Below are 15,710 nucleotides of genomic sequence, written 5' to 3'. Positions count from 1 at the left end.
TTATTTAGTTGAATTAGCTTTTTTTATCTATCCACTAAAAAATCCTATAAATGTGCCTAATTTGTTCGACAGATATGCATCTAACCCCTCGCTGTGAAGATCAGGTAATTAACTTTTCTTTATCATATAAAAAATCAATTACATTTATACTTGGTTAACAATAAGCGTTAGAGATTAACAACCCTTTGCTACAAAATAGAAACATAATGGAAATTAATTATTAATAGTTAAACTAAAATGGGAACTAGTGAAACTTCACCAAATATTAAATCAATTTATGAGCAATGCAATGAAATACCCAGAACAGCTTGTTTGCAATTTTCACCTATACAATCAATGCCACAAAAACTGCAAAATTTTTATAGCATAAGATTCAGTGAAGTTTCTGGGGTTATTTTGTTTTTAAACTAATCATTCATATTATATATATATATGTATATATATATATAACATGGGACTGTAATTTTAGTACAGTTTAAAGTTGTCCGGTATGGCAAGAGAATAAAGGGGGAAAAATAAAAAGCAACGGAAGAAGAGAAGAGAGAGAGAGAGAGAGTGCCCATTTCATACTCAAAGAGTGATCCTTAAAAAAAAAAAAGTACTTTTAAATATTAATTAAATAGTTATAAGCATCCTATCTGGTAGGTTTCTTTCCTTCTTCCCTCCCCCATCCTCTCTCCTACCTTTCACTCTTGCTCTCTCTCTCTCTAAAAGACTGACTCTGTTTATTCCGTCATTGACTATGCCCTGTGAGATGACTCACTTTGGATCGGTGAGCTTAGCTGCAAGGGATTTTATTCTCTAATCCCATTTTTTCTACTAGTTATGTTGGAAAACTTAATTGGTAGAAAATAGACAGAACCCGGAAAGTGTTTGATATCATCATTCATGTCAAAGATTCTCAAGATTGTAGCAAAAATCCTGTGTATTTAATACAGGGTTTTGATCAGCCAATTTAGTAACATTCCTAATCACTCTTGATTTCTCCTCTGGTTTTGGGTGCTGGGCAACATTCCCACCTCAAGAAAATATCAAAGCCGTTCACTTCCCAGCATTTAAATCTTGAATTTATTGAATTGGTCATGACTGAGAGGGATTTTCTTCTTTCTCTTCAATTTGCTGCAATGGTGAGAAATGTGTTGAGGGCTTTTTGGCAGGTTTTGGATTACACAATGGGATAGAACAAAGAAGCAGGTGCATGCGTTGGAATTTCTGCAACCTGTTGCAGAATCTGGCAAGAGATTTTGGATTTGAGTCAAAGTGCTTTAGAATCTGTAACATTTTGCAGCTATTTCACATTCCATTGACAATATAAGCTCGGGAATTTCTTCATTCTCAAACAATTGAAGACATAGCAACAAAAAGTAGGTGAGATCTTCTATTGCGTTCCCTTCTGTTAAGATATTCTATCTACTATTGGTGGTTGGTTCTTCAAAGCATACTTGTAGCTTGATATGCTTAATGTTGAATATTTATCTTATCCTTGCTTAGTTCGGAGTTCAAGTATTAAACTTGTTCGCAGTAGGATATTGTACATGTCTAAAGCAAATGTTAGAAAGTAGACTTGACATGTTTATATGTTTATATATATATATATATATTAATTGTCTATATATTGTATCTCCAAAATATTTCATTGATTATTGACATTGTCTGGGTACTCTGTACTTGGCATTGTAACACCCATAACAGGCCGCCTTACCTAGCCTGAAGGAGTAGAAACTATAAGCTCTAAGCTACATTGGCTATTTCATATGCTCAATAAGGAAAATTTATCTGTGCTGTTATGTTATAATTTGCTATTGATAATGTCAATCACTGCTGAATCACAATTGTTGGAATAATTATATTTATATGTAATTTAAGATAATACCACAGCTCAGGATGATAGGATTCCACATAGCTTAGAAATCTGAGCGGTATTTTTAGGTTAACTGTATTATAGGGCCAATCTCCTATTGAAGTTCTATAATTATCATCTTCTTTTTGCCAACTAGTAGCAAGTTATATAATTATAATCAGTTGCTTATGAATCACATGTATTAGATGTAATATGGAATCAACAGAACTGGTGTGGCACAATAAAATTGTACCCCTATTTTGCAGCAAGGATTCCTTGAAAAACCTATCTATCAGTACAATGAGCTCTATGGTCTATAGTTGTTTCTTAACTTTTACCTTTTAATTTTAACATGGTATCAAACTTTACCTACATCAAGAACAAGTGAAAGAAACATTGATTGTCATATTGTCTGTAATTTCCAGCATCCCAATGATGAACTTGGGAGAAAAAATTTTTACTCTGGAAGAAGAACAAGTTCAGATGAATGGTTCTTGGGTACCTGTCACTCCTGAGAAGCCAGTTCAAATAAGATCTGAGACAATAACAGCTGGCTGGCAGGAAAACCAAATGGTAGGAGGGAATTTGAAAAAGTTAACTATTCCTGGGAGTGGCTACATGAAAGAGATGCTGCAGTATAATGGGTTAGATCAGAATGTCCATCTGGTGGGACAGACTGAAGAGTACAATTATTTTGATGGAGGTTCTTCCAGAGCCGGTATCATCAATCACAGTGATGTGGACTTTGACAGCAATATATTGAATACTTTGGAGCTTCTCTTCATGAAGGATGCAAGTAACATTGCCCATGATGACAGAAATTTAAGTGAGAGTATAAGCATGGCTGTAAGAACACCAGTGCTACCAAAATTTCATCCTCACACAATCAGTAATGGGAGAGATTTCAATGCAGATGGTTTCACTGTCAAAGAAAACAATAATTCAGCTACAGTGTACACAGATGCAAATCTTTTGGTTCCAAATAGGAATTCTGAATGTGACAGCAGCGGCTTATATGATTTTCTCAACCATGACATTCACTGCTCATTCTCAAGCCTGTTGAATAGTAGCCTATCTGAGTCAGAGATACCCAACGGTAACTTCATGTCTTTTTTTCCTTGCAATTTTACAACAACAACAAGCCTTATCCCACTAGGTGAGGTCGGCTATATGGATTATACAATGTCATTATACTCTATCATTTACCAAATTTTTTGAAATGTTGTTAATTAAGAGGTCTTGGTCAACAATTTCCATAAGTATTCCCTTTGGCCTTCCATAAGTGTTTTCTTGCAATTTTTCTTTTCAATAAAAAAAATTATTGACGGAAGAGAGATCCTTTTAGCTATTGAAGACATTGCTTTTCATGTCGTGTCTATTCTTAACACTTTTTTAAGCAAGATGCCCCCCAACCCTGGAGCAAGGAGCATTCGATTATGAAGTAAATATCTGGGGGATTTTCCATAACAATATGATTTTCAACTGCACAAATCTGTACTCATCATTATATCAGTTAATTCAATGCCAATCCCATCTCTACTTTAGTTACTGTGGTTGGAATGTCTGGTGAAATTTTCAATTGATGTTCATGGAAAAAGCACGTTCATGTTTTAAAAGCTGATAAAAACTTTCTATTTAAATAATAAAAAAAAAGCCTTGAAATTCTAAACACCTGAGGAATGTAATTGATATTTCATTTTCCCAATTTTTTCTGTAGATTGTAATCATGTGAGACTTATATCCCTCCACTAAATTCAACAATAAACTACAATGAAAAACTGTCATGAAGATTTCAATGTTAAAAAAAAAAAAAAAAATCTCTCCATTTATTCTTACTGCACAGACATTGCCTTGCTGAGCCCATTAAAATTTTTGGAACTGATTGATGAATGACTAAGACTGCTTTCACAGGTGGTTTTTACGTACCTTGCATACCCAGTTTCGATCAAAACTCTGCATCTGTCACAGAAGCTGATGATGTCTTTAGTTTAACCAACTCCTTCCAATCAGCACCAGAAACAATGGATCAGTTCAATCAGTTTACAGAAAGTCAGTTTGTGAAGCATGTAACAGCTGAAAGCCAAATTCAGGTGACAGACAGACCAGACAACTTGGTTGCATCCACAGAAAACGATCACCGTGAATATTGTGATGGACTTCTACAGCATATAGTAGATACATCTGCAGCAGCTTCTAAATCACCCAACAAAATTGAGGGTTCTGAAAATGATTTTCGTAGTGGGAGTGGCCTGGATATTGATCTAAATAAGACACCTGAGCAGAAACCACCTAAACGAAGAAAGCATAGGCCAAAGGTAATTGCAGAAGGCAAGCCCAAAAGAACTCCAAATCCTGCAACTAGAAAGAAGAGAGAATATATGGAGAATCCACCCCAAAAGAGGAAGTATGTACGAAAGAATGTGCCAAAAGAAGCAACGTCACAAGCTGATGTTATAGAGAATTTGGGTTGTGGGACTGCAACTAGGCCCCAAAAGAGGAAGTATGTACGAAAGAATGTGCCAAAAGGAGCAACACCGCGGGCTGATGTTATGGAGAATTTAGGTTCTGGGACTGCAGCTAGAAAATCTTGCAGGAAAGCTCTAGATTTTGATTTAGAAGAGAGTAGATGCAAAGAACAGAACAACATAGTTGGTCGGCAGGAGATCCAAGGCAGAAATGGGTTGCTCACCGAGTTTCTCAGTGCAGCAAGGGTATGTTATGATACAAACTCAACTTTGCTTGTCAGCAACCAGGATGGTTTTATGATAGAAAACCAGCAACCCAGAAGCACAGATGATGGTGCTTTTTTATTGCATCAGAGGCTAAGTGACAGATGCTTGCCAAAAGAACAAGCTAATGTACCCTTGCCAGCAAATACAGAAATGGAGATTAAAAATTTGTTAGAGACTGAGAAAGGTCCAGCTCAAGGCAATGCTGGATTTTGCAAAGAAAGAAACAATGGATGCTTGGAGCAATGCATTCACGCAGATGGAATTGACAATGTTCTCTTGCAATCAGAGATATGTCTAGAGATCCATCAAAGCACCAAAGTACCAATGTCCCAAAATGACCTCCAGTTGGTGCCAAACATTTTGTCCAATTGCATTGAAGGAAGCAGTTTGAAGAGAAAATATTGCCATGCTGATGAGAAGCAATATGTCTCTGCAACAAATCCACTTGATTCTTCCTTATTGCACCAGGAGATTTTCCAGGTGGATGAAAATTGTAACGGCACACCTCTGGATAAAAATGTATTGAAAGCTCAGAAAGGGGGGAAAACTCAAAACAAACCTTGTTCACAAAAAATAAGAAGAAAAGGAAAAAATAAATCTCAAACACAGTTGACTGATGAGACACCAAGCAGCTATGCTGGTGATGGCCTTACTAGCTCAGGTAATGTGAATTTCCTTAAGCAATCGATTCTTCAGGAGGACTCTTGGCATGCAAATAATGGTTTATTTTCCATTTTTTTTTTTTGCAGATGCACTACACAATATATATCCCACAGCAATTGATGAGATCATTTGTCGACTCCAAGATCTCAACTTTGGGGACAGCAATATATCAAGAGTCGATGGACAAAGTGCAATTGTCCTATATAAGGGAGAAGGTTCAGTTGTCCCATATGAGGGGTTTGACTTCGGAAGAAAACGTAAACCACGGCCCAAAGTGGATCTTGACCCAGAAACAGAGAGAACCTGGAAACTATTAATGGACAAGGGAGTAAGTGAAGGCCTTGAAGGAAATGACAAGGAAAAGGAGAAGTGGTGGGAAGAGCAAAGAGAAGTTTTTCATGGAAGAGTTGATTCCTTCATTGCACGAATGCATCTTGTTCAAGGTACATCACATCACACTTTGATCCCAAACATAAAATATTTTAAAAAATAATTCACAATTTGTTGACTTTGCCTCCTAAACAGCCATCTTTTGCTTTCCATTCTGTTCAAGAATCCTATTTTTTTGCTAATAGCAATTTTCAAGTACTATAAACTCAAAAAGCACAATCTGTTAATTAAAGGCTCATGAATAGTTTAAGTATAATCCCTAACAAGTTTGAGATTAAACTTGTCATTAAAACACCTTTAAGTACATTAAATAAATTATAATGAAAGCTTATCTTTACCTGAAAAGAAGAAAGCAAAAATGTAAAGCATAAGGCTACAAAAAGAGAAGAACATGGTGCAAACATGATCCCATGAATGTGAACCCATAGAATGGAAAGGGGAACTAATACTAAGAAATGAACATATGTGGATATGTGGATAGCATGCTATATGCTTTATTCCTGGAGTGTCAAAAACAGCAATTCCCTTATGGAAGAATTTGTTTTTAGTCATTGAGGAACAATTGATCTGCCCTAACTCTTGGAGCGATTTCTTTTAATACACATAACATTCTCACAGTAATAAGGTTTGGCATATTTGGTTGGAGAGCAATGCTTAGATATTCATGGGCTTCTTTGTTGAAAACGTATACAGTGTAAAATTCTCAATAAAAGTTTTTCAATAACGGATATTGGCACTCAAATGAGATTAAGATCAAAAGAAGAAGCCAACATTCTATTACTATTTTTCATTTGGTCATTAATTTGTTTGCGTTTAAGAATATATTCATCTATGATACACTTTTGCAGGAGATAGGCGCTTTTCTCAGTGGAAGGGATCAGTAGTGGATTCAGTGATAGGAGTCTTCCTTACTCAGAATGTTTCAGACCATCTTTCAAGGTAAATTAAAAATCTAAGACTCACCCCAAAATTGTCCATGGTAGCAAAGGATGAGATGAAATTGAACAAAAAGCATATTCTTCCTTTTGCTTTTTTTTTTTCCAGCTCAGCCTTCATGTGTCTAGCAGCAAGGTTTCCTCTCCTGTCAGAAAGTGACACAGACAAGAGATCATGCTGTATTGTTGGCATAGACAAATTGGTTGAAAAACCAGAAGTCTGCATGGTAAATCGAGATGACATCATGATATCATCCAACAAAAGATTAAGTCACCCAACCTACCATCAAGGCTTTGTGCCTCCCCATGATACAAGTGAGCGCTGGAGAGACTGTGAGACCGCAAGGACAAAAGTAAGTCTCAACAGTCCATATACTCAGAGCTCAAAGGATGAAATCATATCGTCACAAGATTCTCTTGATCATTCAATTGCTGAAGCCACCAGAGGGATAAGATCCTCCTCAGGTTCCAATTCAGAAGCAGAAGGCCATACAACAGGGTGTGAACCCTGGAAGACTCAACTTTTAAATTCAACAAATTCTGTACATGTACGAAAGGCCACACTATTCCAAGAATTTTACAGTAGTGTAAATGGAGTGTCACTGTTTGATGAGAGAACCAAAGATGGACAGGCTCTACATGAAAAGTATCCCAGACAAAACTCAAGGTCGGGTGAAATTGATGATCTTATTTCACATTCACCATTTAATCATCTGATCAAATTTGGAAATTCACAAAAGCGAGTGCCTGAAGGTTATTCAGCAGACTATGAGTTACATGACTTAGAGGCACTTGGGATGATGAAAACTTCTCAAATGAATGGTACGGAGTCTTCTGGGAGAGAAACTATTTCCCTCATAAACAAGTTACAAGATACTGGCTATAGGACTGTCAGCATCCAGGCTGTAGGAGGAAGTGTAGATAAATTGACTGAGAAGCAATATAGGCCAATTAAGTCACAGGAGTTACCAGCAATTAACCCATATGAACCATTGAGTGTTCATGTTGTCCAACCACAAGATAACTCTCCGTTAGGATCTGATACATATCATCATCAACCTTTATCTGGATATCATCTTGCAGGTAAGAAAATTTTAAAACCCAATTGCTTGCCATTTATAGAATCAGCAAGTACTACTCAGAAATTGAGTACTGGGCAGTATCATTCAGTAAAGAATTCTCCTAACATTTGTAATTACATGGAAGGTTTTCATGCTGATAAAAGAATATCTGAGGTTAATGGACAAGCCTACTCGAATGATAGCAGTGCTGAACTGAAGCCACAGGAGCAACTTTGCCCTTCTGGTACCATGAATATAGGGAGCAAACAGAAAGTTTCAAAATCCAGAAAAATAAAGGTTCAGACTGGGAAGCTGAACAAAGTTGATTGGGATGATTTAAGAAAGAAAGCACAGGTCAATGGGACAAAAAAAGAAAGGAGCAAAGAAACAATGGATTCGCTGGACTACGAGGCACTGAGACGTGCCTCAGTGAAAGAAATCTCTGCAACTATCAGAGAACGAGGAATGAACAATATGCTAGCCGAAAGAATCAAGGTATGCTCATCATAGGAAGTTTATTGAAAGCCATTGTTTTTTCTTCCCTCATGATATTTCTTGAAAAATCACGTATATTGTATTGCAGGAATTTTTGGACAGACTGGTTAGAGAACATGGAAGCATTGATTTGGAATGGTTAAGAGATGTTCCTCCTGATAAAGCAAAGTATGCCAATTCCACAGCCATAATTTCTTCCATCACTAGAGTTTGTCTTGAACACATTTAACTACAACAGGAACTGACAAAAAATACGGGCAGCATATAGTACACATTAATCATGTCCTTTCTATTTGATTTGCATAAAAATCTTCAACTGCAGAGATTACTTGCTAAGCATACGTGGATTGGGGCTGAAGAGTGTGGAGTGTGTCCGGCTCCTAACACTTCATCATCTTGCTTTCCCAGTAAGATTTACTTGAAACCTATTTACCACTTCCCAGCTAATGCAAATCATTATGAAGTTTTGTAACCGATTTGGTTACTATGACACATCTCTGTAGGTTGACACAAATGTTGGAAGGATAGCAGTTAGACTTGGTTGGGTCCCTCTTCAACCACTCCCTGAATCACTTCAGTTACACCTCCTTGAATTGTAAGAATATTTTTCTAATCATTAAGCATATGTATTTCCCAAATGAAAATCGCTAATTACTTTGCTTACAGGTATCCAGTGTTGGAATCAATTCAGAAGTATCTCTGGCCCAGATTGTGCAAACTTGATCAGAGAACCTTGTAATAACATCACTCCCCTCAAAATCAGCGTTTAGCACTATTCATTCATGAGTCACGTGTTGCAGGCATTACTGCTCTAATAGCATAACTAAATCTGTAACTAACGCATACATTACATAATGTAGGTATGAGCTTCACTACCAGATGATTACCTTCGGAAAGGTAAGATTAACATTTATTTTCAAAGTAGTACTGCATTCAGAAGAGAAAGGCGGAATCAATGATGCAATAACTGTGTTTCATGGGCAGAGAAGGAGAACTTTAAATTAACTCATGCTCCAAATACGCAGGTTTTCTGTACAAAGAGTAAACCGAATTGCAATGCATGTCCTTTGCGTGCAGAGTGCAGACACTTTGCAAGTGCTTTTGCAAGGTTAACCACTTAAAATATATAGTTTCATTATATAATGCCTCCATTTAGTGATTTTTTTTTCTAAGCTGAAACTAACCATTTGTTACAGTGCCCGGCTTGCATTACCTGGACCAGAAGAGAAAGGAATGGTGAGTAATCCTGTTCCCATTGCAACTGAGAGAAATCCTACTCTCAACATGAATCCAGCGGTACTACCACTCCCTGAAATCAATTTGCTTAGAGAAGCAACTTCTGAAATTTGTAAGTATGAGCCGATCATTGAAGAACCAGAAACACCAGAACAAGAGTGCCCAGACACACAGGCATTGGAAAGTGACATTGAGGATTCATTCTGGGATGATCCTGATGAAATTCCAATGATCAAGCTCAATACTGAAGAGTTTGCAATGAATATACAAAACATATTGCAAGAAAACATGGAGCTTGTAGAAGGTGACTTGTCTAAGGCACTTGTTGCTTTTAATCCAGCTACGGCTTCCATTCCTACACCAAAGCTGAAGAATGTGAGTCGGCTACGGACAGAACACCATGTGTAAGTATAGCTTAGCTTAGTTTTATTTATAAGAGAAAAAGTAATGCCAAAAAGGAAAAGTTTAAAATATATGTTAAAAACATCATTGCATGGAAATGGTCCAACTTAAAAAAAATGCTGTTTGCACCTATGCCACACCTGAATCACCCATAGGAAATGTTAGGGGTCAGCTTTAATTAGTAACTTTCCTTTTGACCTTGTAAAAAGACATCTAACATATCCATTCTTCCATTTTTAATGACCTAGCAAAAGCCCAAAAGCTATTTCTATGAAGAGTGTCATAAATCATAATACATATACAGGTTGAAATTGCAAAACTGTAGCTCTCGTCACAAGGATATCAAGCATAAGCATTCATTATCTGAATATTTGACTGAATATTTTGTTTCAATGAAACTACAAATGATTGTTTTACAACTTGGTTGATGCAGATATGAGCTTCCAGATTCTCATCCTCTCTTGGAAAAGGTCAGTTAGCTTTGCACTGCAAAATTGAGTAGTAAGCTTCATCTCGGACTCAGTTTTATATTGGCTTGCTTACTAAAATTTACAGATGGAGAAGCGTGAACCTGATGACCCAAGCCCATATCTTCTTGCAATTTGGACACCAGGTAAGCAAAAGACGTGTAAAATAATGCCTATTAGTGAGCAGAAAATGTTCTCCAAGACTTCTCCTTTCGTTTGTATGTAACCAGACAATCTGTAACAGTGTCAAAAAGTTAACTTCCTTTATTTAAATTTAAAACCTTAAAATGATGAACTTCATGTTCATAAGTGAAAAAAGTCGAGATTTGTCATGTGAGATCGTAGAAATATTACCAATGCGCAAAAATAGTAAAGAAAGCCAGAGAGGAATATATAAGTGAACCAGGTTGGATTGTATTATACTATTCCTGCAGTACGTTAAGGACATATAACTTTGAATAATCGAAATCCACTTATAAGCACTTCTGCAACACTGAACATTAGGTGAAACTGCAAATTCGATTGAGCAACCAGAGAGAAGATGTAAATCCCAGGATTCAAGCAGCCTATGCAATGACAATACATGCTTCTCATGCAATAGCATTAGAGAAGCTAATTCACAAACAGTCAGAGGAACTCTACTGGTAAGGCTAACTTGTGATGATAGGATAAAGAAATAATCTTTTTCTTGACTTTATTTCCTTAGCTGATAGTTAAATTAATCCATGTACAGATTCCTTGTAGAACAGCAACAAGAGGGAGCTTTCCATTGAATGGCACTTACTTCCAAGTTAATGAGGCAAGTGTAATCTTGGTTTTGTCACCATTCAATCACCTCAGCAGAAGTCTACTCGCATTTAAATTCATTACTCACGCAAACCGTCCATAAACCTTTTATAAACATGCAGGTATTTGCAGACCATGCAACCAGCATTCAACCCATTGCTGTCCCTAGGGAATGGATATGGAATTTGCCAAGGAGGACTGTATATTTTGGAACATCTGTATCAAGCATTTTCAAAGGTACAAAATTTCTGTGTTTATCTACTAAATCTCTTTTCTTATACAGTAATATCAATCTTTACTCACCAGAAATACTTACGTTTACTAGGTCTTTCAACTCAAGGGATTCAACAGTGCTTTTGGAGAGGTACGCAGATCACCTTCAATTGTCACAGTTATATAATACAGTTGCCACGTTATGCATATTGATGCTAGAAAGATGGAGAATTTCAATTAATGCAAAGCTAAAACTGTTTTCTGATTAATCCATGCAGAAAAAACTAAAAAAATTATAGGTAAGATGAAGCCATCTGATTCACTCATACTTGCTTCTAAGATGCTGGAGTGGGAAATACTTAAATCAACTCAAATCCAAATTTCCCTAACCCAACTTATTACGCATGCGCATTGGAAGTGTGCATGAGTATGCTAAAAAAGTAGCACATCAATGGTCTCTTCAAATTGATACGAATTACACAGATGGTGCTAATTCAAGTTTAAAGAGGCCTGAATTACTTCACATATGATTCTATACGGTATCTTTTAACAAGTTGATGCTGCATTTCAGGATTTGTTTGCGTCAGAGGGTTTGACCAAGAAACACGCTTGCCTCGCCCTCTTATCGCCAGATTGCATTTTCCAGCTAGTAGATTAAATAGAGGGGAAAAAGTGAGAACAGGGAGTAACAAGACATGATGATGGGAAACTTACCAGCAAGTGTTAGTGTCGCGGACTGAGTGATAGAAGATTGTTGGCTAACATACTTTGCCCCTTATATTATTCTTTGGATGAGGCTGACCTGAAAGAAGCCACCAAGTCAGCAAGAAAATAGAAGAAATTCTAATTTAAGATTCAGAACCTCAATGCCGGTGGGATTGAGCTATAAACCATCTCCATTGAAGCCCAAAACAGCAATTCTTTGGAAAATATTGACATTGATATTATACCAAAAGCCATTATAGTTACCTGCATTATCATTAATAAAATGTCTCATTCAAATATCATTAATAAAATGTCTCATTCAAACTTAGGGAAGTTGATTCTTTATCTTAAATACTCTATTACTTCTGTATTCAGTGTACTTGATAGTTCATAGGGACATATGAGTTAAAAGAATCCCACTCAGGGAACATGTCCACCATGAGAGGACTCTAATCATCTCAGATAAATCTTGATCCCTTATGTCAGCAATCACCAAGATTTAATTTTTGGACTGAACTATTTTTGAAGCATGAGCCCTAACTCATTTTTAATATATTGCAAACTGTAAGCAGCTTGACAGACTAACTAAAGCAAATCCCGTGTATTTGTACAGAGTCTAAGATTAGATGTACTATTTATAACTTATGAATAATATGACTTTTCATAAGTTTCATATTAATATTGATACTGATACTTGGTTTTTTTTTTTTTTAAAACTAAGAGATTGTTTTGCATGCAAAATGAAACGAAGTAGAAAGTGTTTCTTTTTAGTTTAGAAAAAGAGTTATGTATTACATTTAGATTAGATTATCTAGTTACTAATAAAAATAAATAAATATAATACTATGAGAATAAATATAACACCATTGAGAATTTTAGTTTATTATAGCAAACTTATTTTATCTAACTTTCGGTTGGTATCTAATATAGATAATACAAACCCCCTAATGGGGTGATAACCCTTCCCATTTTCTTGTTGCTGAGATTGGGAAAAAACATTGATAGCAAACATTAACATTGTCTATCATTATTAAACTAGACTTTTTGATAAACAATATAATTAAATATTTAGTTATTGATAGCAAACATTAACATTGTCTATCATTAATCTCGTCTAATGAAATAAAGTTTATTGTCGCATCACTGGTCCAGTCAATTAGTTAAAAAAAAATTAAAATGAAATCAATACAAACCATTTGTATACAGGGAAATCGATGATAAAAGATAAAAAACACAAAGGCACTCGACCCTAGTTCTCCATCATCATCATAAGTATCCTACCCCAAGTCAGGATTTTATCCTACCCCAAGTCAGGATTTTCCCACTATCCTCGATCAAAACCATATTCATACAGACTTGTTTCATTCAATTTTTCTTGACATCCGAGGACTCTAACGACAAGAAAAAGGAACAATATTTACCAAAAAAAGGGATGAAAAGTTAAAGAGAATAAGTACATTACCTGTGGGGATCAGAGATTGGGAAGAGATTTTGTACAAGGAAGACAGAATAAAAAGCGGGAAAAGAGAAGATTGGAGAGAATGTCACGTTACATTCGGAGCCACGTTGCAATTGGTTTAGATTTTATAAAATTTATAATTGATTCAGGATCATGATTGATTCACTGTTGATGGCAAGTGCAGGCTGGTGCATTAACAATTAACAATTAACAAATTAATTAATCATCCGTGGATGTTGTTATTACTTCTCACAAATATACATATAAATAGTGTACTTAAAATTAAATTAGTCATTGAACCGATTAAAATTATAGTTTAAGAATTAGTGGTCTAATTAAGGGTCAACTCGGAATCAAACTGATCACAATTAAAATAATTTTTTAATTTAATATATAAAATTATTTATATAAAAGACCATAATATTTAAATAAATGTCTTTAATTCTTAAATAAATGAAAAAATTTATCCATTAAATTTTATGCATGTTTTATGAAAATAATAATTATAAAATTCTAACAATAATAAAATACAATAGTATTAAAATTATTAATTAAGAAATTTATATTTAATTTAAGATTCAATATTTAAAAGAAGAAAGGAAAAAATAAAAAAATAAAATAAAATTTGAACTTGGTCCACCCATTAACTCACTGAGTTGGTCAAGTTTGTTTGAATTGAAATCAATTTAATTGGGTTGAAGTTGAGTCATAAGTGACCAATTCACGAGTCAACTTGCCCAAGTTGACTCATTTTACAAACAATGCACATAAGTACAATATACATAGAATGTGATAGACAACATTTGTTATTTTTATTAATAATATATTAATGCTATAGGGCAATGACAATTAAATCTTAAAACTTCAATTTAATCACAATTAGGTCTTCCAAAAAAAAATGTTAACAGACACTTATAAGTTGCAAATTAAAATTAAAATTTTGCAAATATAGGAATGAGTTGCAAATTATGATAATTAAGTGTCATTAATTTCTAATTTACAACTTAAATTTTTTATTTATAATTATTTGAATCGATATTTGTAACTTAAATCTTGGCAAAATTTTGTATGGGTGTAATTATAGTTAAATTTAAATTTTGAGAGTTAACTATTATTTCTTCAATATTATGTATATGCTTCTTTTTTTAAAAAATGTAAGGTATTTTTAAGAGTTCAAATGTTCAAAAATTTAAGGTATTTTTATTATTTAAATGTGTAAGTAAGGTGTTTTTTTTCAAAAGTTTTCTTAATAAATAAATTATTTTATATTTATTTTAAAGTGAAGCATTCAATTAAATAAAAATATATATGAAAAGATGATATTAGTTTGAAAATAAACTATAACTACCTTATTAAAAGTGTGATTCGGTTAAAATATTTTATATTTTTAAGAAGAGGGAGTTTATATTTATTGATATTTATATGGATGCTTATCTTTTCTCTGAGTTATTGATTATCATGATCAACTATTAGTTTCTTTAGTGGAATAAAAATGACGAAAATAATTAAAAGTATATGATAAATAAACTTATCCTACTGAAAATGGGATATGATAGTTGGTCCAAAAAAAGGGGATATAATAAATAAATATATTTTTATATTTATTTCAATTAATAAGTGCATTTTTAAACAGATTGAAAATTTTAAAAGTATAAATTGATTTTTAACTAACTTACTTTCTTGATCTCTATGGATTAATTAAAAGTAGCTTATAAATGGCATGAATGGAGTATTTTTTCATGAAAACATGTTTTATATTTCCGTTTTCATTCACTTCTCCCTGATATACAATTTGGGAAATTTGAAGCAAAAATGCAGTGCAGTAATTAGCTCAGTAATTGAATGAATAGTTATACTTCTCCTGTATCATACTTGTAAGATAAAGTTAATCAACTTTATTGTTGATAAAAAGTGATAGTTAATATTTTTAAATTTGTAAAAAAATTTAAATTTTTAATTTTACCCTTCACTAAAATTAATAATTGCAATAAAGTGTATCTAGAAATTACAACAACAAATTAACTTCTATATCTTTATTTAAGAATAAGCAATATATTGCTGGAAAAAATTAACTACTATATCTTTATTCTATATCTAAGGTGAAATTTTATCAAAAACAAAAAAGTATTTGAGATGAAATATGATTTTAAAATTTTACTCTATAATCAAGAGCAGAATGAGTAAACAACAACGACAACCACAACAACAACAATAATAATGTTATGCTTAATTGTGAATTAACGGCCATTCACGCACGTGAAAGTGAAACCATCAAATTGCTGGTCTTGGTGACGTTCAATGTATAAAGCCCCACGCGAGACACGAC

The 15,710-nt window shown here is 34.2% G+C and overlaps 1 protein-coding gene across 2 annotated transcripts; it reads left to right on the top strand.

The window, feature by feature from the left end:
* Positions 1-663: 663 nt before the first annotated feature.
* On the top strand, positions 664-12,253 carry LOC129312503 (transcriptional activator DEMETER). 2 transcript variants are annotated; one of them, XM_054955155.1, is made up of 21 exons: positions 664-1,364; positions 2,266-2,936; positions 3,752-5,233; positions 5,322-5,678; positions 6,474-6,564; positions 6,670-7,643; positions 7,767-8,116; positions 8,205-8,284; positions 8,439-8,523; positions 8,620-8,711; positions 8,783-8,851; positions 8,977-9,013; positions 9,142-9,224; positions 9,313-9,756; positions 10,188-10,224; positions 10,310-10,367; positions 10,726-10,865; positions 10,955-11,020; positions 11,130-11,244; positions 11,333-11,371; positions 11,792-12,253. In XM_054955155.1, the coding sequence occupies exons 2-21, from the start codon at positions 2,273-2,275 to the stop codon at positions 11,917-11,919; spliced, it is 5,391 nt and encodes a 1,796-aa protein (XP_054811130.1). In that variant the 5' UTR covers positions 664-1,364; positions 2,266-2,272; the 3' UTR covers positions 11,920-12,253. The 2 variants fall into 2 exon arrangements, with proteins under 2 accessions (XP_054811130.1, XP_054811125.1); XM_054955150.1 differs by having other exon boundaries at positions 664-1,368.
* Positions 12,254-15,710: the final 3,457 nt, after the last annotated feature.

Source organism: Prosopis cineraria, unplaced genomic scaffold (genome assembly GCF_029017545.1).
Source record: "Prosopis cineraria cultivar Desert tree isolate PC_DT_omini unplaced genomic scaffold, ASM2901754v1 PC1, whole genome shotgun sequence".
NCBI classification, from domain to species: domain Eukaryota; kingdom Viridiplantae; phylum Streptophyta; class Magnoliopsida; order Fabales; family Fabaceae; genus Prosopis; species Prosopis cineraria.
This window is presented reverse-complemented; position numbering and strand designations above follow the sequence as displayed.